This window comes from Sturnira hondurensis, unplaced genomic scaffold, assembly GCF_014824575.4.
Source record: "Sturnira hondurensis isolate 20B ecotype Veracruz unplaced genomic scaffold, ASM1482457v3 Scaffold0021143, whole genome shotgun sequence".
Lineage (NCBI taxonomy): Eukaryota > Metazoa > Chordata > Mammalia > Chiroptera > Phyllostomidae > Sturnira > Sturnira hondurensis.
In genome coordinates, this window is record NW_028093774.1 from 31,830,867 (window position 1) to 31,854,593 (window position 23,727).

Below are 23,727 nucleotides of genomic sequence, written 5' to 3' on the forward strand. Positions count from 1 at the left end.
TAATCAATATAAGAAGTTACAGTTTTCTGTACGACGTCTTCAAAACTGGTGTACACTTTAAACTTAAGAGCACATCTCAGTTCTGACTGTTCATGTTTCAAATGCTCAGCGTGGGACTGTACTGGACAGAGCACCACAGAAGGCTCTTGGGAAGATTAGAGATGCTGCTTCTCCTTTAGGAGATGCAGAGTTAAAGCACGAGCACAATGTCTTGCAGGCACAAACGACACAGAAACGTTAGCCCCATCCTTCCCCTACCCACTATGGCCACGAGGACTCACAGTTCTAGGAAATGACCCTGAGCACTCCGCCCTGCCTTCTAAAACCCTGTTCCCCATCTCCTCCTTACTTCTCTTCCAGAAAGTACAGTGAGGACACTCTCAGCATGCCACCCTCTCGAAGCCACCACCATCGCTGGCCTGAGCTGTTGTCCTACCACCTACGTACAATGAGTGTCCCTGTCATTGTTCCTACTCCCTTCAGTCCATTTTCCACTGAATGGCTGGAAGGCTTTTGTGTGTGTGTGTGATTTTTATTTGTTGTGATAAAAAATATGGTAAAAGCTACCATTTTAACCATTTTTAAGAACACACTCATCGGCATTAAGTATAGTCACGATATTGTGCAATCATCACCACTGTTTCTTTCCAGAACCTTTCATCATCCCAAATAGAAGCTCTGTGTTCATTAAGCAATAACTCCTATCACTCTATCATCTCCACCCCCTGAGTAAGCCCTATTCTAGTTTTTATCTCTACCAATTTCCCTATTCTAGGTACCTTATATAAGTGGAATCATATAGTATTTACCTGTTTATTTCTGGCTTCTTCAATTAACATAATGTTTTCAAGGTTCATCTATGATGTAGCATGTATCAGAATTTCATTACTTTTTATGGCTGAATAATACTTCATTGTATGTATATACATTTTGTTTATCCATTCATTTGTTGATGCACATTTGGTTCATACTGTCTTGCTTTTGTCAGTAATGTTGTTTATGAACATTGATATGCAAAAAAACCTTTGCTATACATATCTCACTAAATCTTAACAGCTCTGTGAAGTAGACGCTACTATCTTCACCTTACGGACAGGCAGAAACAGGTACAGGGAGGTGAAGTCCCATAGCTGGTGAGTAAGGAAGCAGGATTCAAGTGGAGCAATGTTTTCCCTTTATGTGCTATGATGTGAACAGGGTTAGGAAACATTGCTCCATACCAGGGTGCTATAGCTGCCTCAACAAGAGGGTTGAGGACTGAGAAAGGTTGGTGATATATTGGAGCTCAGGAGTAATGTTAGCATCAAGATGGGGACAATGATGTAGACCACAAAGAAATGGTGGAAGTAACAGGAAAAATAAAAATAGGATGATAGCCAGAAAGCACCTCAGATTTAAGTGAATGTATTTTTTTTCCATGATGGAGAAGACCTTGAAGGGTTGGAAACAGATCAGAGTAGATTTCAAGATCATCAATAAATGGATCACAACACAAAAAATAAGATGCCTAGGAAGATTAAATAGCTATGCAGATAAATGAATAGACTTATTCTTGTACAATCCAAAGAACGAGGGTACTCTACTTTCTAGGATAGCACTCAGCTTTTTGTGAAACAGTGGCTTGCCACATACACGAATGGCTAAAGGGATTAAGGGTCAGACCTTGCTTAACCAGTGGCAGAACTTCATTCGTTAGGAAAAGAGCATTATTCTGAATGACATTTTATGCTACCTTGGTTGTTTCATTGTCTTTGAATCCTTTTTCAATTATTTGTAGCAGATGCTTTTTCTTCATTGTAACTTCAGGATCAAAAACATAAAAAAGGCATTCCAGCATCTTTTGATAGCTCCTTAAGAATAGAGACATAACATATTGAGAACTGATTTTTAAAAAGCTTAGCCATAGACAAGAAGGCTGTATATCCTGCCCTGGATATATATCTCGATTACGCTGGGTGTTCCAGTGTCATTATGAACCCCCCATTCCCCTTCAGCCTCAAAGGGAGCCCAAGCGTGGACAATCTAGGAGGTTGTCCTGCTCAAGGGAGATGCGTGGAAAGGAAACATTACTAAGAAGGTATGTTTTCAATATTGTAAACTTTTAAAACAGAAAGACACTTTTACACAATAAAATCAGACTCGAAAAATGTTCCTTATGGCATTTAACTTCTTACTCTGAATCATGCATATCTTCATTGTCCAAAAACTTTTGGAATTTGTCTTCAAATTTTAGTCTCAGGATACGGTTGTTAACTTTGATGATACGTTTTACTTTTACTCCTGTAATACCGTATGTCCTGAAGTCCCATGTGCAAAAACGTGATAGAATTAATTCATAGCAGGAATTAAACCTATGGAGGAATGTAGAATATATTCAAAGAAAAAAACAGATTTTCCTTAAAATGTTGAACAACACAAAGCTACATATGATAATAGTTATAGCCCACATTTTACATGTTTTTTCCCCCAAACGTACATCATCATGCAGTAGATCTATGCTGGTTCAAACTGCACACTTATTCAAACAATAAAAGAGATACTAAAATTTTAAACATAAACATAATAGTTATTTTTATTAATGATGTATTTATTCTGACTGAAAGGTATATTGTTTAAGCAATCCTGCATTTCTGAGATCTTTCTCTTTGGCTTCAGTGAAACTATGTATTTCTTGCTTTTGTTTTGGCTGCTCCTTCATGGTTTTCTTTGTTACTTCTTTTCCTTCTGACAGAGCTTTTTTATCCTTTCTTTTTTAGAATTTATTTATTATTAGAGAGAGGAGCATGGAGGGAGGAATATGGAGAGAAACATGGGTGTGAGAGAGAAACATTGATCAGTTGGCTCTCGTATGTGCATCAGCCCAGGACCAAACCTGATCGGGAATCGACCAGCAACTTTTGCTCTGTAGAGAGATGCCCAGCTGAGCCACAGCTGTCAGGGCTGACAGACTTTTGAATGTTGGATGGCCCCAGGAATAAGTCTTGGGCTCTCCTCTTATTTCCATGAATACTATGCATAGTTCTCTAGCAATATATAATAAAAAATTATATATGTATGCATACATATATACATATGTGTGTGTATATAATTTCTAGGCTTTATCTCTACTCAACATATCTGGATATACCTACACTGGATATATCCAACTCCCTGCTTGCAACGTTCACTCACATATGTAATAGGCCTCTCAAAGTTAGCTTCACCAACGCCTACCCCTAAACCTGTTTCTCTTGAGTGTTTTCTGTATATGACACCACCATGTAACCAGTAGCTGAGGTTAAAACATCCAGAATAAACCCTGCCCCTCTCCTTCTCACCAGTATCCAGTTCCTCAGCAAGTCTGTTTGGTCCTACATCTGCACTATATCCTGAATATGACCCGACCTTATCAGCACTGTGATTACCCTACTCCACATCACCCCCATCTCTCAGGGGGACTAGTGTAATAACTATAACTAAGGGTACAGAAGTGCAAGAGGCAGGGTCCCTGCTCTCATGGAGCCTATAAAGCAGTTGAACAAAAAAAAAGACATAAATCTTTGAAGAAACAAAGGCTTGGGGTAAAGAATGTAGGGGCGACTACTTGAGAAGGGTCTTGGGTAAGGCCTTTCCGAGAAGATACTTGAGCTAGGAATTGAAGGAGAGGGAGTAAGGACTGGCCACGTGAAGATCTCTAGAAAAAGTACCGAAGCTGCTCTCTGCTGCCCTCATCTGGCCATGCTCATAATAATTCTGGCCCTGTCTTCAAGTAGCACAGAATTTAGATTAAGATGAGATTTAAAAATGGATTAATTTGAAAGTTAATGAAGTGATCCTATATGGTATATATTTGTCTTTGAAGAGATGTCTGTCCTCAATGGCACAATCAGCCAGGGCCTGAACATGGGTATGAACTAAGATCACAGACGTTTGTGGTGGGTGGTCTCTGCCTAAGACTAACATCTGAGCTCTGATTTACAGCATTGCCATTTTGATTAGCACAGACCGAACCAGTGCAGCTAGGACCTTCCCAGTTACTCCTCTCTTAGAGGGAGAAGTGAGCCTCCCAAACCAATCAATCCCAGAGGAGCTCACAGACTGGTGGAGGAGACGAGTGTGCAGTGTTCTGATCCAGCATGGTGCCCCTCACTAGTTTGGAGGTCTGGCCAAACAGCCACATCATTATGTGCAGTGGGAACCTGCAGTCCGGAGGGATTGATTCTGGACCTAAATCAGTCTGAGTGGAGCTCACGTTATTACTTGCACTCTGATTATTGTTATTGATCTTCTATTTTGATAGAAATTACTGCTGTAGACTTTTTATGTAGATATTTGTTATATAGTAACCAAAGGGTAATCAAGAATTATCCTTGAGAGTTATCAAGAATAGATAGAACTGACGCATAGACAAGACCTAGTGTCTGGTTTGGTCTCCCAAGAACGCAAGAACCAGAAATGGTACAGGAAACTCCATCAAGTGTGATCCTTTCCTTTGTCTCAGAATCTAGCCTCTGAGCCCTTTCTTATATGGAATTCTGGAGTCCTGAAGATAGGAAACCCTAGTGCTGAGAGGCTCTGGGCTAAATGGGATCATAGAAGTAAAGTGGTTCATTCCATCGCATGGCCATGCTGGGAATGAGAGAACATCATGCACACACAGCTGGAGTGCTGCTGGGGGAGGGAGAACCAGGCCTGTGCTGACAAAGAACTACCACTTTCAGTGTTGCCAATACTTCACAGAGGCTGACAGCTTTTCACAGCATTCAGGAAGATGTGTCACACGCACCAGGGAGCATGCCATTACTGGTTTAGGGTACGCAGACTTTTAGACAGAACCTGAAATAATGAGTCTCTAGGACTCATTATAAAATAATATCTAAATCTGCTATACTTCAGGGAGTCCCACACATGTAAGGGCAAAAGTCAAACCACTAGCCTTGCCTGAAAGACCCTTAACAACCAGGCCCCATCGTGTGGAATTACTCATCATTCTCCAAATGTATTACAATATTTCCAAACCCTTTCACATGCTGTTTCCTATATCTGGAAAGTCCTTTCCCTATTTTTTTGTATAGTTAACTTCTATCTGTCCTTCAAAGTTCAAATCAAAGCATCTCCCCCAAATGCCCCTATTTCCAGGTAACTTTGTCTTCATCCCCATGCTGCTTTGATCTTCACATAGCTGGCCCCGCCTACTTTCTCTGTACCTCCATTGTCCACATCTACCACCATCCCAGAACTTCTGTTACCATACTCAGCAAGACTATGCATAGACAGCAAGAACTACATCTTATTTGACATTTACTCCTAGCACCTAACATGGAATCTGGCCTGAAGTAAAAGCTCAATGGATGGATACTGAGCAAGTGAACAATGTAGAAAAGATTCAAAGATGAATATGATGCAGCCTCCTTCCTCACTGAGTTCATAAACCAATGGAGTGGAAAAGTCATGGGACCAGCACAAGCAACAGTGAAATACAGAATAAGACAGGAGCCTTGAACTCAGTGCTGTGAAGGTTCAAAGAGAAATAATAATGACTGTATCTGACAGAGATAACCAGAAAATCCCTCACAGAAGAATAACTTTTTTAAAAAGATTTTATTTCTTTATTTACCTTTAGAGGGGAAGGGGAGAGGGAGAGAAACATCAATGTGTGGTTGCCTTTTGTGCATCCCCTGCTGGGAGTTGGCCTGCAGGGAACCCGCCTGCAACCCAGGCATGTGTCCTGACTGGGAAATGAACCGCAATCATGTGGTTCGCAGGCCTGTGCTCAATCCACTGAGCTACACCAGCCAGGGAGAAGAATAACTTTTGACATTGGCCTTGACAGGCAATGAGAGAGTGAGGGCAAGGGATGCAGGGCACTCTGGGTGAAGGAAGCAGAGCAATCAAAACCACTATGTGATGGTGTACCAGGTGTGTTTGAAGAGCAGCGAGGCGAGGACAGTGATTGTTGGGGTAAAGACTTTGAACATAATTTTGAAGGTAATAGGTTTCTACAAGAGACTTTTGTTTTGATTGTAAGACTATGATATTCTTGTAGATATCTCTGAACATGAGAAGTCTATAGTATTTCACAAGCCATAAGTATCTATGTTTGTATTTTAGTTGTTTCCTCTCACTAGTTCTGAAGTCACTCTTCTCAGTTCTTCAAGATTTTTTCAGCTATCTCCTTTATCTTTTTTACTAAACTGTTTCTTTCCTTTGAATGTTTCACTCTCCTTGTTGGTATTCATGTTTCAGTGGAATTTTAAGACTTCACAGAAAGAGATCGTTTCCTCTCTTGGATTTTTACTCAGGTTACTGGGTTTATGTGTTGGTAGTGGTCTTTCTCCTAGGTATTATATAATACTTTTTTGTACCTCTTAATTAATAACGCATTGTTGTTAATAATATAATAATACTAATATTGCAACAATAAAATCACGTTGATATTTTTTAAAAGGCTTTTGTTTTGGTTTTAAGAGTCCTCTCTATAGAAAGCATGCCAGCAAGGACCAATTTAGAAGCCATTTTAATATATATTTTTTTCATTTTTTTTCAATTTAAATATCTTTACCAATTGATTAGCAAATACTGAGAGCCTACTATATGCAGACACTGTGCTAGATGTTCTAAGACAGTCTTAAGAGGAAGGAGATGAGGGCCTGTGTGCAAGTGGTTTTGGTCACAGTAGGGAACAGAATGAATGCAAGAGGCAGTCTGGAGGAGAATCTGTGGGTCTTGGCCTGACTGGATGTGGAGACTGAGGAAGAGAATGAAAACAAGAATGGCTGTCAAGTTTATGGAGCCTCCATGACTGAGAGGGTGGCATTGCCACAGATGGGGAGCGGCAGAGTCAGAAGGAGGGAATGGTGTGTGGGCAGAAAGAGGCAAATAAAATTGTAAAAATTAAGAACTGTGTGTTTTCACATCACACTACCTTGTTTCATCCTGGCAGTAATCTTTTGTGGTAGATCTTTATTTTTTCATTTTTACAGATGAGATTACAATGGGATAAATAATTGTTTCAAGGCTACATGGCTAGAGTTTGAGCCTAGGTTTTCTGACTCTAACCCTTCTGTATATTTTATTACTTCATGGCTAAGCTCTCTTTTGAATGTGTTCAATTTGCTTTGCCAGTTGACCATCCATCTAATGACCATCCAAATGTCTGAGGGGTAGAAATTCAGGACTGGAGTAAAGGAGAGAGATTAAGTAATTCTTGAAAGTGCAGGAAGTAGAAGAGACTGGCAAGGATGAGAGGAAGGAAGGAAGGAAGGAAGGAAGGAAGGGAGGGAGGAAGGAAGGAAAGGGAAGGGAAAGGAAAGGAAAGGAAGGGAGGAAGGAAAGGAAGGAAGGAAGAGAGAGAGAGAAGGAAGGAAAGGAAAGGAAAGGAAGGAAAGAAAGAAAGGAAGAAAGGGAGGGAGGGAGGGAGGAAGGAAGGAAGGAAGGAAGGAGAAAAGAAAGAAAGAAAGTTAGTTTAAGCATACACAAAAAAAGAGAGATGAAGTTCAAGGAAGAAATGGTTAATGGCATCCAGAGGTTAGGAGAGTGAGGGTCCCTCTTTTCTCAGGTACCCTCACTGATCAGTGGACCCTGGTGTGTGAGCATCCACAATGGCGGCATACATTACTGACTATACTCAGTTACACAAAGAAATGCCTCCAGATGTTCATTAATATACAGATAATGCACTCTTAGCAAATGTAGAATGCACATTTTTTAATGGTTGGAGTATAATAAAATCCATAAACATGCACTTCCAAATCCTAAACTAGGGTTTAACAAATACTGTTGACTGACTTGAGTTAAACCAATATCAGTATAAAAAAAAGTTTATGCTGCTATAGCTCCATGAAACAGTACAGCATGAAATCTTCATGTATAGTTAGCTTAATTACTGAAAATCATTATATACACAAAACTGAACTATATACAAAATCGAAACTGTTAATTGATAGTATACAAAGTGATGTAGAGTAAGGCTGGTGGCCGGCAGGGCTTGCTTACAAAGTGATGTAGAAACTCGAATTAGTAGTTATCTATTGAGCTATGAATCCAGCCAGCCCTATGCTAGGTGTTATGATTTACAAGGCAAATGAAGTATTTTATCTGTCTCCAAGGAGCTTCCAGAGTCACTAATATATTGCTTTGTGGTGCCTTAAAATTATTTCTTTAAATTGTAAATGCTTTGTATCTACCAGATTAAAAGCTTTTCAAGCACAAAGACAGCATCTTTGATGCTCTAGAACCACCACTTGGTAAACCTCTGATGTCAACGGGTAATTCAAATTGCTAATATTGGGTTGGCTGAAAAGTCTGTTTAGTTTTTCCATAAAATAAAAAGCACATTTTTCATTTTAACCAATAACTATTGATTTGGATATTTAGAGTATGTCAGCTATCTCCTGCTATTGGCTTCTAGTGGGGAGAGGCCAGGGCTGCTGCTAAACTTCTTCCAGTGCATCAGACAGCCCCACAGCAAAGAATTGTTTGGCCAAAATGTCAATAGTACCAAGAAACTCTGCAAACCACTTTTGACATGTTCATTCAGTCACAGCACCTTCTTCATAAACTGTATAAATCTTTTTTTGCATTTTTACCTTTCTTGAAATAATAAAGCATAATGCACAAAAATGTTGCATATATTCTTCCATCTTCAATATTAAAATGGCTGCACAAAAATTCACCAATTTTGATAAGTTTTTTTAATGCATGCCAATATGACAACTGTCACAATACAGTCTAACAAAATGGTTTCACATGAAGTTAGAGAAAACTAAGCACTACTTGAGCCCTCATATGGAAAAAACTAAATGAACTTTTTGGCCAACCCAATACATAGGTTAAGAATATGACTCTATAATGATAATGCTACAGCATCAACAATCTACTCAACAAGCAAGTCTCTATAAAAGAGGACTTTTTAAAACTAAAAAATATAGCCATTTTATTTCATAAAAGAAATGAAGCTAAGAAATACTGAATGACATACAGTTAAAAATCTGAAAATTATACATGCATTTTGCAGACAGACACCTTTCAGGTTTTGCACTTGAAAAATAAAGGCCTCTACTTGTTTGCATGGGAACTGGGATGAACACCTTTTATGTGTTGATACATAAAAATCAAGTATAGTGGTTAAGCAAATAATGGGAACTGCTGGGCAAATGGATGTACTGACACAAAGATTTTGAGAAGTCTTTTTCTTTCTTGGGCAGGGCTTCTCACACTTTTCCACCAAAGTACCCCTGAGACCCTTGAGAAACACATCTAATAGAAACCAGGGGGTTTGGTTTAAAGTAACCCATAACAATCATACATTTTTCTCTTTAAAAATTTCATGCAAAATTTGCATTTTATTTTATTTAAAAAATCAGTTTATTTCAACACTAACTGCTAGTAAAATCATCTTCCAGGGAAATATAACAAGGCCATTCTAGAGCTTTACACATTTCCTAGTCTCTCTCCACACACCCAAATTTGCAGGGTTCAAGGTAATCTTTGGCTTTTTCATGAGCTTTTCAATTTTAAGAAAATGACTGCAGAGATATGCAAGTAATAATTAGTGATGTTTTTCTGCACAGGATTTTTTTTTTAGCTTGTACTCTCTAGTTGAGGCAATACAACTACCTCCTTGTGACTACCAGGGAGCGTTGTTTCTGAAGTATGGATGCCGGCCTCCTGCTTCTGTTTCTGGCGGCTCTCTTTTTGTCTAAATGCACTATTCACCTGGATTCTTAAATGTATTCCTTATTTTAACTTGGACAGTCTGTGTGCACTCTGACTCTAGCCAGCTCTTGACAGATTGGCTTGACTTTGATCATGGAACCTCCAAGACATTTACTAGGCAGGCTTCTCTGGCAACCTGCTGTTGCCCATCCTGCGTTGCCTTTCCTTCTCTGTTCTAACTTCTCACCCAATATTCAGAATCCAAGGCTATATCTGTCCAGAAATACACAGTATAAACATACATACAATTAATGCTTGACCATAAAGTTCTAAATTATATTCTGCTCTTGGGCTAAGGGAAATTGGTCAAAGAGCAATGAAATACTGTTAGAATGTTTTCAAAGTTAGCTCATGCCAATGAAGTAAACAGAAAGGTGTGTAGATGGTAAAGTAGGCAACTGCCAAGTCTCAATCGATGAATATTCTGTATAAGAAGTGTTTTGAAAATGGGATGTTTTAAGATTTTTATAAGTTGATATTTTGGTTGATGATCCTAAGCACTTATAATTATCTTTAAACCTGCAACTACATTTCAAACAAATTTACCAGTCATCAGATTGAGTGCCTTCTTCAAAGAGGATATTTCCTACACTCTCCAACTCAATGAACAAAAATGGGATCAATAACCCACGACTTTTCTTCTTTTGCTTTACTTCAGTGCAATAAATTGCTTCAATTCTAGTTAAGAAAAAAAGATAAAGCTATTAAAATGATCTACAAATCACAACATTAAAATTCATGATTGATTTTTTTAAAAAGCTGATGTTATAATACAAGGTTTTTATCAATGGATAAAGAAAGTATGGTGTTAATAATTAAACCATGTGAAAGACATTCTATTTTTGGCAATTAAAATAATCTCAATATTAACAGCAGAACAAGGGAAGGTTAGAAGGCTCTTCTGGCTCCACCACTTGTTCTCGGATCTTAGACAAGTCACAACATGCAGATGTTGTATGCTGCGGATTGTATGCTGCAGATTCTAAGTAAAATGGCAATGCGAATGGTACCTATACCTGAATAGACTTTTTTGAGTATTATATGCAAAATTCATGTAAAGCTCTTAGCAAAGAGTTTGGCACAGAGTAAGAACTCAATAAATGTTAGTTATTATATTGTTAATATTATTACAGGGCAAACTAACATATTTGGCTGGTGCCTTAGTAAATTAAAAAAAAATCACAGTACTTACTAAGTCTTCTTCCTTTATATTTCCAGTTGATTATGCAACCTGAGTTGTTTCTACATTATTCCGGACAACTGAGCTTTGCCCAGTCTCATCTATGCCATGAGTTTTTGTGCCAGTAGCAGTTAATGTTAAAAAAAAAAACCAAACATGTTTTTAGTTTGCAGACACTTGAGTAGTGATGTGACAGGAAGCCACTAAAGGGAAGTTCACTATTCCCAATTAAGTATTGCCTCTGTAAAAAACTATATGCCAGCTTTGAACCTGTGATGCCTATCTCTTGTAGGAAACACATTTCATGTTTTACTTAAAACTATAATACTTTCTACCCCAAAGGAGGAAACTGTGCTCAACTGATGGCCCAGAACACCCTACTGTCTCATGTTTCAAATTGGAACAACTACATAATTCATTAAACATACTCATCTAGTTTTTTGTTCCAGAATGTTATCCTTTTATTCACAGCATTTAGTTTGGTCAGTAACTTCTGCTGAAGGCTTGGTTCTTCTGTAGCAGTTTCAGAGTTCTCTGATATTTCAGGCTCCGTTACTTTATTATTGGATTTCTCATTTTGCCCTTTGCCAGATGCCTTGAGTTCAGCCAGCTCCCGTTCCAACTGTTGAAATCAATGTACCAGAAAGCAAAAATTTTTAGTTAACTCTATGAAATATACAGTTCATTTAAATTAACAAAGTAGAAATCTAAATAACAAATATGCCAAACTTCATAAAAAACACGGCTAGCATGTGATTATTATCACTTTGGCATAAATTCAGTCAGCCAATTTCTTTTGACTAAGTGAAGAACAACCTTAAATATTTCAAATCTGACAGTTTTCTCAACTGAAGATGAGAAAAGCAAAGAAATCGGTTTTTCAATATTACTGATGAGTTTGCTTCTATTAAAGCCAAAGTAAAATTGTAATAAATGTGGTCTTGGTGTCTAACTTTTTTGGCATTTCTGGGCCACGCTGGAAGAATAAGAGCTGTGTTGGGCCACACATTAAATATACTGTGATACATAATCACAAAAAATCTCATAATGTTTTTTTTTTAAGATTTTATTTATTTATTTATCTTTAGAGGGGAAGGAGAGAGGGAGAGAAACATCAATGTATGGTTGCCTTTTGTGCATCCCCTGCTGGGAGTTGGCCTGCAGGGAACCGGCCTGCAACCCAGGCATGTGCCCTGACTGGGAATCGAACTGCGATCCTCTGGTTCACAGGCCTGTGCTCAGTCCACTGAGCTACACCAGCCAGGGCAAAAATCTCATAATGTTTTAAGTAAATTTATGATTTTGTGTTGGGCTGCATTCATAACCATCCTGGGCTGGATGTGGCTCGTGGGCCACAGATTGGACACCCCTGGTGTAAATATTTAAACTTCAAACAACGTAACTTTTATTACATTTACTTTTGAATTTTTCAATATATTTTTCAACTAGTTTTGCATTCTGTGAAAAAATAATCATAAAAAACACCCATAAGCATGTATATATATATGGTGCACACTTTTCCTTTTGTCTCAGTCTCTCCTATATGGCTCAGTATAGCAATATATTTATTTAAAAGTTTGATATATTTGGGTGGTTTTCTGTTCATAATAAACTTTTATGCATTGCTTGTACTTAAAAAATAACTCATTAAATATGATTTATCTTGATTATTGAGGTTTGGGGCCCTTCCTTAAATTTAGGGCCCAGGGCGACTGCATCATTTCCCTACCCTAATCTCAGCCTTGTAGGATTTCAGGATAAATTGTACTGTATGTAGAGAGGTGTACATAAATACAAATTTACTGATGCTCTTCCTGCCTCTCTATAATGGCTATATTTAGCTGTTAAAAAACAAGTTAAGTGTATTTATAAAAATGTGTGTGGCTTATATGGATATTATTTTTCACATTGCATTTGCATATGAATATGGCAGATATAAAATGATTTCCATATACTGGTTCTCCTATGATGTTTATTCAAATAAACAATTTAAATTATGTTAATGTTTTACTTTAAGAACATCTTTCTGATTATAATATGAATTTGAGCCTGTTCATTTTAGAAAGAGTATTAAATATATTTTTTAAACTTCATTTTTTATAACTGCGTACTAGTCTATCTTAAGAATAAAAATTTTTCCTCTCTTGTTAAACATTTGGGTTGTTTCTGGATTTTTGTTATCAATAGAGCAGTGATGAATATCCTTATATAGAAATACTTATCCAAACCTTGAGAGAAAAGTGGCAGAAGCAGACTGACTGGGTCAAAGGCTATGAGCACTTTTCAGACATTAGTATATATATGACCTGATTTTATCCCATCAGCAGTGTGACCATGTCTGAGGCCTTTACTGGCCTGAGGTCTACCATGTATTATGCTTGGACAATTTTACAGTCCAAAATGGTTGTTGGTTGTCTTAATCCACATTCAAAGATTGTGGATCGGGCTGAGCTTCTTTCAAGTGTTTATTAATTTTTAATTTTTTCTTTTGTAACATATAGTTTATGTACTCTGATAAATTTTTCTATTTAGACATTTGCTTTTCTCTTGTTTTACTTATGAGTACATTTATATTAAGGATATCATGTTTGTCCAAAATAATTTTTCAGATTGCCATTTATTATTTATTTTCATTAGTGATGCTTTTTAGTATAAAAGCATTTTATCTTTTTTTAAATCAAATCTACACTCCGTTCCCTTGTGGTTTCTAGTATTTCTTTTATTTGGCAGGCTGAGATCAGTTAAATATATTAATCTGTATATTCTTTAGTTTTTTCATGTTTTCATATTTACATTTAAATCTTTTTTCCAACTGGTATTTACTTTGGTAAAAGGTAAGCTAAAGATCCAGCTTCCCTACCCCTGAGTAGTTTATCTACTTTTCTAACACCATTTGTTAAATAACCCATTATTTCCTTATACTTAAAAACATATAGTTCTTTTATATACAAAGTTCTGTTTTGGGGTAAATAATCCTTAATTTTCAGGATCTATTTTTAGTAAAGGAAATCTAATGTATTTTACATAAAAACACATACATAACTACTGTATGTCCTGGCTGGTGTAGCTCAGTGGATTGAGCACAGGCCTGTGAAGCAAAGGGTCGCTGGTTCGATTCCCAGCACATGCCTGGGTTACAGGCCAGGTCCCCAGTAGGGGACACATGAGAAGCAACCGCATATTGATGTTTCTCTCCCATTCTTTCTCCTTCCCTTCCCCTCTCTAAAAAATAAATAAATAAAATATTTTTTAAAAAACCCACATACAAAACTTCTATAGTATAGCTTGATATAAAGTTCTTACCTTATTTTATACCTTAATAATGTTAGGAAAGGGATATTTCAACCCTTTAGACAAGAAAATGAATTTTGAGCACAACCTACTGGTATCTAATAAAAATAAAGATGAAATAAATTCAACAGATCTCTGTAACTCTGAATAATACTGAATTAATTAGTACTTTAAATTTTTTATATATTTTTTGAACTGTAGATTTCTAAGCACAGAATGAAGCTTAGTTAAGCACCCAGAATTAAAACATTTTGGAAACAGGCTTGACTTGAAACTCAGTATTAATTTAAAAAACAACATATATGCATATGTGAATATATATACATTTAAAATATAATGCTATTTTATCCATCATTTTTCTTAAGCTGTGGCCACTGAAAATTTACAATATTAAATCTTACAGTTTTTTTCACAAAGCTGAGTAATTTTATTCGCTCTTCTGGCAACTTCTGTAATTTACATTTTCGATCATTCAGTTTTTCAAGGTCTTCATTAACGTGTCTCTGAACAGTTTTTATACGCATATTGTAAAACATTAGTTTTTTCATTACTGTGGTCTAAAAGTGAGAAAAACCCAAAAGATTAGCTGAAATCAAATAATGTAGGTAATTATTAGCAGTATAGTATGAGTGCGATATGTTCTAAGTAACAATTAGAAAGTTTTGCATGCTTGATTACTAATAATAATGATGTTGAAATGGTAATGGCTATACAGAGTTCTATATTCAAACTTAATAAACAAAATATAAAGTTCCAAAAACTTTCTTTGTGGATAATATTTTAAATGTGAGGCATATTCATATTTATTTCCAGGATGACAACATAAAGAGACTACAGATAGAATTCAGTTTCCAAAATAGTATCGTGTAGCTAATGAGGCAGTACTACTAAAGCAAATATATAACTATGTTATTTCCTACTTGATTAATTTATGGAAAAGTAAAGAAATTAAAAAGAACCAAAAGCAAATGTAATATTAAATTCATTTTTAATTTTTTAATCTTTTTAAAATTTTATTTAATTATTTTTCAAGTACAGTTTTCTGTCTATTACTCCCATCCCATCCCACCCCCTGTGCTCCCCTCCTCCCTCCCATTTTTTAAAGCATGGTTAAAAGACAATTTCCAGTTTTTTTTTCAAATTTGTAAAAGGGTGGTCTAAATGAACTTGTTTTAGATTGAGCAAATTACTAAATTATCAGTATAAGCCAAGCCAGTCAGTTTTGTAAAAGAGCAGACTCATATATTCAGCTATTTATTGGATATTTCCCCTTGGAGGCTCAAAAGATTGTTCAACATTTACACATTTAAAATTGACTTGTAATTCTTCCTTCTAAACCTGCTCCTCCCATCCTCTTCCTCATCTCATCAAATAGCAGTTCCTTTCCCTCTTTTCGTTGCTTGGGCCGATAACTTGGAATCATTCTGTGCTTCTTTCCTCTGCTCCTTATACCCAATCTATTAGCAAAGCCAGGTTAGTTCCCCCTTCTCACTACCAACATCTGCTCTTCACCACCACCTCTGCTAGCGCCCTGTGTCCAGCCATCACCGTCTCTCATCCAAGTTACTGGAATTTAACTTGTCTCTCTGCTTTCGCCCTTTTCTCTCCAACCCTTTACTCTTATTCCATTATCCAAAAGAATCCCTTTAAATTACTCAAGTTATCTCATCATCCCTCTGCTGGAAATTTTCCAGTGGCCCCCATCTCCCTCAGAGGAAAAGCCAAGGTCCTTACAACATTCTACAGAGTCTCACATGATCTGCCCCTACCACTCCTGTCTTTATCTCTTCCCTTCACTTACTTAGCTCCAGCCACACTAGTCTCTTTGTTGTTCTTCAAATATGAGGCATGCTCCTGCATCGAGGTCTTTACACTTGCTGATCCCTGAAGAGCTTGCTTCCTTACTTCCTTCAAGTCTCTGCTCAAATGTCACCTTAGCAAATCCCTTCCCAATGATGCTACAGCTAACACCCTGTCTGCTGCCCCCACCAACAACCCTGTTTCCTCTACCTTTGTTTATCTTCTCCGGAACATTTTTCACCAGCTGATATGCTAGTTGTTTCCTTTAGTTGCTTATTATCTGTTTCCTCTCAATAGAATGTGATCTCCAAGAAAGCAGGGATTGTGCCTTTTTAGGTCACTCTATACCTCTAGTGCCTTTAATTGTGACTGGCATGTAATAGGCATTTCATATTTGTGAGATAAATGAGCCAGCTAAGTAATATCACAAAGCATATTCACCTGCTCACCTTTGTGAGAACTGCCCGATGTAAAACTACAGAGATGATAATGGAAATTTTAAAAATATGGTTGTCACTGAAAAGTTTTGCTGTTATTTTAGACAACATAATTGTTAGAGAAGGCATTCCTCCTTGGCCTTCCAATGACTTCAAACATCCGCTAGTAGACAAGGACCCTAGTCCTTTGCTTAATGCTATAAGACAGCTTACTTCTTAGATTGGGGTGGAAGGGACGATAATTTCAGTTTTGGAAGAAAGAAAGAATGGAATTTGAGAATAAATTCTCAGACTAGCAAGAGCAGAGAAACAAGATAAAAGAATAAAGATATTCTGTGTTGAGATGATGAATCAGCACAGGAAAGAATGGGAGGGCCACACGTGAGGGTATCCACGTGCTTGGCACGTCCTGTGTACTCCAACAGTAGTTACTGTGAATGGACAAACAGGGCAGGGACAAGTAGAAATATGTGGAAAGACTATTGGGAAACATGGTGACTCCCTGTGCACTCTGTACTGAAATTACGGATCCTTTGATGGCATGTCACCTTTTACTGGGGGTTCGCCATCAGTGGCAGTGCCAGCATAGTTCTCTTCAAGATTTCGGAGATCTTCACGATTTTGGCAGTGTGGGTGGTTCCACTCATACTTCCAAGGAACCACAAATCAACTTTAATTAGATTAAAATTGACCTAATCCTGACATACTACCATCTACCACAGATACTTTCTAATTTTGATACATAAAATTTCAAATGAGAATGGGTCACTTGTTTCATTTCTACTTTGTTTTGGCTTTATTGTTTGTCTCTAGTGCTAGTTCAGTTATTCTTAACACTGATGATAATTTTTCACATTTCCTCCATTTAGTTTTGTATACATTTAAATGTTTTCCTATTATTTCACCTTTCAGTACTGTCATCCAAACTGAAATTCTGGTACTAATGTTATTATTGGTATGTTTTTAGGTGAAATATCCAGCTTACTGGGGCAAAAGCAGAATGGGTGACAAGAACTGACAAGGTAATACTACCTACCACATGTGGACACAGCCAGAACGAAGCAGTTAATTAAACTTAAGTCCCAGGTACCTGCGTAGGGATGCACTTACATCTGCCAGTTCCTTGATGGGCTTTGCTGACACATCAAACGTGTCAAGTCTTTGAAGGCAAGGCAAGTGGTATAGTACATGTGTAGAATAATTATACAGCAGACAAACTGGGTTGGTTTTGTACTGAGGATCATTCAGACATAAATCCTTTAAGCGATGAAGTCTGGTTAAGTTAGTCAGGTCCTAAAACAGCAGCAGTAATAATGTTTAATTAAATGTAACTGTCCATTTCTAAAGGGGGCTTTTGCACACCTGAGATCACCATAATGTAATGTGTAATGCATTCTAATTTAAGCAGACTTAAATATGTTAAAGTGATTTAGATGGATAAAATATTCTGTAATGAAAAACATGCTAAATATATGACAAATAGATCATTCATAATTAAGTAGAAGACTCTATATAACTATGCATACAAGTTGTACTTTTAAAACAAGGGCCGAAGGACATTTACTAAATCGTGCATTCCATCTGGAACCTTGGAGCCAGTCACTTGAACACACTGGCTCACTGAGACGGCATCGCCTCCTCTGCACAGCTCCTAACAACCCGGTGTCCCTGCTACTCCTTCCCCACCGCCGCCCCCACTTACCACCTGAGAATGCTGCTTCCCATTTTTCTTGGCCACCAGATCTGCTCTTCTCATCCCTGCTCTATTATAACCACCAGTAAATTCCTGATTTTTAGTTGTTTTAAAAAATTTTGTTTCTGCGAATGTCTTTTCTACCTATTAAGGACAACTTAAATCTAGCTTTCTCTGGAGGGCCTCATTTCTCTCTACCTATGGAGGCGGAGGGGTTAATGCACCTCCAGACTGTCTCTCCTCAAAGTCTTTTACCCTGAAGTCTCAGTTGTCTCTTGGCACCTGGCCCTTGTTTTACCCTTCAGTCTTGTTTCTTCTAATTTAAGCCCCAAGATTCTATGTTTTTGCCACATACTGAACACCTTGAAGTTTCAGAATGTACTAGACCCTATCCTACTTTCGGACCCTCACTCATGCTGCTGCCTTTGAGTGAACTGGACTTCACCCCAATTTAACCTCTTAATTTGTCAAGACTCAACCTAAAAATCATCTTCTCTGGGAGCCTTGTTTCATCCCCCAAGCTTGGGGTAGATGATCTTCCTGTGGACTCTTAGCCACTGGGCTTAACTTTGTTATAGAATTTATCACATCCTGCCGCCAATTGCTTGTGCATCCACAAGTCTATAAGCCATGGCTCTATATGGGCTTTGGCCCTCTGTCTACAAGCCAAGAATGGTGACTGCATTTTTAAAGTGTTGGGAAAAAATCAAGAACAATACATGACAGGCCACATGTGGCCCACAAAGCCTAAAATATTTTTTGCCTGACCTTTTATAGAAAAAGTCTGGCAACTCTTGAGATAAAGTCTTTGAGAGCAGAGTTTGTGTCCTGTTTAAGAATGCATTCCCAGCACTCAGCATTTAGAACACAGTAGGCACTAAATATGTGAATTGAGTTGAATGATTATTACTTTCTTCCAGCCTCCAAGATGTCCTCATATCTTCCTCAATAATAGCATTACTAGAGTGGTTCCTGGGGTGGGAGGGTGCGATGGTGGGGCTGGACTTTAAAGGATGAAATGCTAGTTAGGAGAGTCAGAATCGGAGTTAAAGGAAATCTAAAGCAAGAACCAGGAGACATTGGCTCTGAAGATAAAGTACAAATGCAATGGGGAAGCTGCTTGAGTAAAAGTAAGACAAGGTCAGGGAGCCAATGTGTGTCCACACTCTCTCTGAGAAGGGAGAACCCAGCTTGGTGGAAGGACTTAGGGCTCTGGGCTGGGCCCATGACAGTAGTGAACCAAGCAGAGTTGCCCCGAAAGGGAAATTTCTGGTCAGAGCTGTGCGGGGAATTGCTTGGTCAAATTCTACAGAAGCAAAGAAGGCAAACCTCAGACTGTTCTGATAAGTAAAGACACTCTTTGATTTCTGGGTGGCTAGGTTGCATTTGACCATCAGTCTGGGCTAGGAGATGGTGCACTTTGAAGTCTTACGCAGGAACCCACCACCTATACTCAAAAGTCAGATGACATCGGAGTCATTTTTATCACTGAAAAGTAGTGTTGTGGTACCTGATGTCGATGGAAAGGGGCACAGAAGTTTTTCCACCATTACTAGGATAGTACCTTTTTAGGGTGGATAGAAAGATTAGAGATAAAAATTCAAGATAATAGTGTTTCAGGAATATTCCTAGTATGATAATAGTAAACGTTGCTGTGAATCTTGTCCAATGCTTTTATAATAAATAGCCATCATTACTATGGGGAGCCTTTTTAATATTAGGCCATACAGTGAATTTTCACAATAACCCTATTTTTATCCTCAGATTGAAATACAATAGGTTAACATAATTAAAGTGATAGTAATAATGATAAAATATCATATCTACTGAGTGTGTGCTGTGTGCAAGTCATTAATATTCCAAGACCTCTACATTATTATTTCACTTAAACTCAACATCACCACTGTACTATGCTGTGTCTGGTTTGTGGCAGGGCTACAATGGACAGATCTTCTGTCTACGCAGCCTGTACTCTTCACCATAAAAGGCCGCCACGGCTAGCCAGGGTAGGGTAAACCTCTGTCTGACTTCCTGGCGGGGAATCCCTTACCCTGCCAGCATTCTGCCCTTATCTTCTGTAGCCTCAACTCATGATTCTTTGCCTCACTCTGTTCCAGCCACACTGTATTTCTAGTTTCTTGAATTTGCTATCTTCCTTTCCACCGCTTAGGTCCTTCACACTTTATGCAGAATGCTCTTTCCTTAGTAACTGCTACTCATGTCTTGTATTGTAGCTTAAACGTGGCCTCCCATGGTGTTCTGAATTTCTCTTTCACAGCTCCCTCTTATTCTCCTGCTGGTATTACTCAGCTACATCCTTTGATTTCTGACTTCCAGGGCTCTGTGCGTGTTGTTCTCCCCACCTTAGAAGGCCTACCTGTCACTGCCTAAAAGACCCTCCTGCAATGCCTGCTGAAATTCTGCTAGCCTTTCAAGGTGGGACCACATCAAATATTCCCTTTTGATTTTGACCAAGAAAATAAAATGTTGTTTAAGTTTCTTTTTAAGGTGCTTATAACATTCTGTCTCATTCCATAGCTTTTCAGTGTGTTATATTGTCTGAGTAAAAGAATGCCTTTTTAAATGCTGATCAATTCCAAATTATTTCTACAGTAAATTTACTCATCTTTCTTCAGTATTGTCTAGAGGCAGTGTTAGAATATGCACCTTCAATCTGACACTGTCAAAATTATGAATGCCGTGTTTTTACCCACATTATATGCCATAAACGTCTTTTTATTTGTTTTTTCTTTATCATTTGAATGCTTGAGAAATGTTTAAGATTTATGACAAAACAGGCCAAGTTTCTGTATTCATGAAGTTTGTATATGAGTAAGGGATGTGGGTAAAGGCCAAGAGGAAAAAAAGACAGGAGTGCTTCAGAGTGGGGAGGGTAATAGGAGCTGTTGCCTTTTTACTGAAATTGGGCAGGAAAGGCATCATGAAGAACATAACATTTGAACAAAATCCTGAGAGAAGTGAAGAAATGATCTATGAAGATATATGGGGGAAGACCATCCCAGCAAGTGCAAAACCCTGAAGGGGAGAGTGTGCAAGGAACTGTGAGGAGACCAGAGTGGCTGGAAAGGTGTAAGGACAGGGGAGAGTGGTAGAAGCTATGGTCAGGCAGACAGTTGGTGGTCTAGATTATTTAGAGTCTCGTGGGTCATTGTAACCACTGATGAACAGCTTTCACTCTGAACAAGATGAGAGAAGAGTGATTTGATCAGACATATTTTTAAAGGACTGGAATGCTGTGTGAAAAATAGACTAATCATAATGATACTGTAAACATTGGGAGGAGAAGGAAGATTTTTTTTTTCAATCGTGCAGGTAATAAGAAAGATTTTTTTTTTTTTAGAGATCATGGTATCTTAAACCAGGTTAGTAGTGATGCAGGTAATAAGAAAATGGTCAGATTCTGGACATATTGTCAAGGTAAAGACAATAGAATTTTCTGTTGGACTGAATGTGGGGTATGAAGGAATAAGGGGAGTCAGAAAGAGCTCTAAGGATTTTGGCTTAAGTACTAGAAGAATGGAAATGCCACTTAGAAAGGTGGAGAAGACTGAAGGAGGAGAAGAGTCCATGGAGGGAAAATCAGCTTGAGTTAAGATGGGAGATGTCTTTTTTTGAAAGGTTTTATTTATTTATTTCTAAGAGAGGAGAAGGAAAGGAGAAAGAGAGGGAGAGAAACATCAATGTATGGTTGTCTCTTGCACGCCCCCTGGGAATGTGGCCCATAACCCAGGCATGTGCCCTAGACAGGGAAGCGAACCTGCTTCCCTTTGATTCACAGGCCGGCACTCAACACTGAGCTACAGCAGCCAGGGCAGGAGGAGCTTCCATTTGGGGAGTTGTTAGGGAAAACAGGGATACCAGTTTAGGAAGAACAAGTAGAAAAAATGTATTTAAAGTCATTCGACATTATGAGATTATTTACAAAATGAATGCAGAAAGGAAAAAAAAGATCCTGGGACAGACCTGAGGCAGTCCAGTTTTTAGATGTTACAAAGGATGAATAATCAGAAGAGGTATAGCTACAAAGATCCGAGGAAAACTAAGAGAAAGTAGTACCTAAAAGCCAAGTAGAAAGTTATTTGTTTGGTTTTAATAGTGTCAGATCATTAGGGTCAATTTAGTCAGCTAACACTAGTTTCTGGGAGTATTGGGAAGTACAAAATGATTAAATTATTTCTTAAAATGGGGCTATTTAGTCCATTTTTTGAAATAAGATGGTTCATGGTCCAGGTTGGTAAATAAAAAATGTATTCTACTTACATACCTTGAAAGAACATATTTGATTGCCAGAAAGGTTTAATTTTTCCAGTTGTTCATTGGGATCAAGACATCGACCTTTAATTTAAAAAACAAGGTGAAAGAAAAGTTAAATTTATTGTTTTACCTTCTGTTCATATCCTGTCATTTTTCTGAGCAGGATATGGGTATTACTTCTTGTATGTACATAACGCTAACAGTAACACTGTATAATTAGTAACCACTGATTAATGGGTAATATTTTTGCATCCTATAATCATAGATTTAGAAATGCTTTCCAAAGATATCAGACAAAAAGTATAAAAGAAAGCAATGTACTTTTTATATTGATAAAATATTATTGTAGCATTATCTTACATCCCAAATGAAACAGTACATACCAATGCTGCTTATTAGATTTCCAGCAAGGTTGAGGTCATTTAAATTCTTCAAAGTTTGCAAGCCCTAAAAATTTAGACAGTATATAATTTAGGAAAAATCATTCATATTTATGTTTATAAACCATCTGATTAGTCCTCCAGGTGTTATGAGCACTGAGCACAGAAATAAGTGGGTGCCTTGATGAAGCCATCTTTGTGTCTCAGGAACCTGAATAGAGTGACTGCGGGAGGAGGAAGCAGGGAGGGAAATGAAGAGGAAATGAGGGAGAGGAAGAGGAAAAAGCACATCACACGGAGTGTGTTTACAATCTTAGGCAAGTTATATATAAAACTTCTCTAAACCTCTTTTTTTAAACCTCCAAAGAGGAAATAATACTTTGTTTCTCTGGCTTGGTGGGAGGAGTAAAGAAAATAACATATATGAAGTTCTCTATGTTAGTTCTTCTTAACAACAATAACTAAACTAATCACAAATATTTTGGCTCTAAGCATAATATGATCTTGGACATTCTGATTTAAAATCCAAAGTAGTAACTAAGTTTACACATACAGTGAAATTATCTTACCTCAATATGTTTAATTGTATTGTGGTTGAGCCAAAGAACCTCCAATTTCAATAATTTCTCTAAATTTTCTATTTTGGAAATTTTGTTATAATATAAATACAGTTTTTCTAAATTTCTACATTCTCGAAGACCTCCAATTTTCTGGTAAAAAAAAAAAGCAGTCTAAGTAGTGTTAGCTTACATTTTCCCATAAAACTTTTTATAAAGTAGATATTAAGTATAATTTCTTTTAAAGATCACAATGTTTTGCAAAGTCAATATGCAGTAAAATTAAATAAAAATTTTAAAATATTTTATTTATTTATTTTTAGAGGAGGAGGGGAGGGAGAAAGAGGGACAGAAATATCAGTGTGTATTGCCTCTTGTGCGCCCCCTACTGGGGACCTGTCTTGCAATCCAGGCATGT

The 23,727-nt window shown here is 37.6% G+C and overlaps 1 protein-coding gene and 1 long non-coding RNA gene across 2 annotated transcripts in view; one reads left to right on the forward strand and one right to left on the reverse strand.

Annotated features, from left to right (window-relative positions):
• The window catches only part of LRRC9 (leucine rich repeat containing 9), a 96,644-nt gene that overhangs the window by 64,787 nt on the left and 8,130 nt on the right, over nt 1–23,727 (reverse strand). Inside the window, exons 4-12 of the mRNA XM_037031771.1 lie at nt 23,322–23,462; nt 22,756–22,819; nt 22,383–22,453; nt 17,515–17,697; nt 14,569–14,724; nt 11,305–11,498; nt 10,243–10,374; nt 2,175–2,351; nt 1,733–1,850 (exon numbers count right to left, since the gene is read on the reverse strand). Coding sequence (XP_036887666.1) covers nt 1,733–1,850; nt 2,175–2,351; nt 10,243–10,374; nt 11,305–11,498; nt 14,569–14,724; nt 17,515–17,697; nt 22,383–22,453; nt 22,756–22,819; nt 23,322–23,462 — 1,236 coding nt within the window. The remainder of the gene's footprint in view (nt 1–1,732; nt 1,851–2,174; nt 2,352–10,242; nt 10,375–11,304; nt 11,499–14,568; nt 14,725–17,514; nt 17,698–22,382; nt 22,454–22,755; nt 22,820–23,321; nt 23,463–23,727) is intronic.
• On the forward strand, nt 652–17,521 carry LOC118976964 (uncharacterized). Its single transcript, XR_005064392.1, has 3 exons — nt 652–729; nt 1,995–2,077; nt 17,372–17,521. It is a non-coding gene; the product is annotated as an uncharacterized LOC118976964 (long non-coding RNA).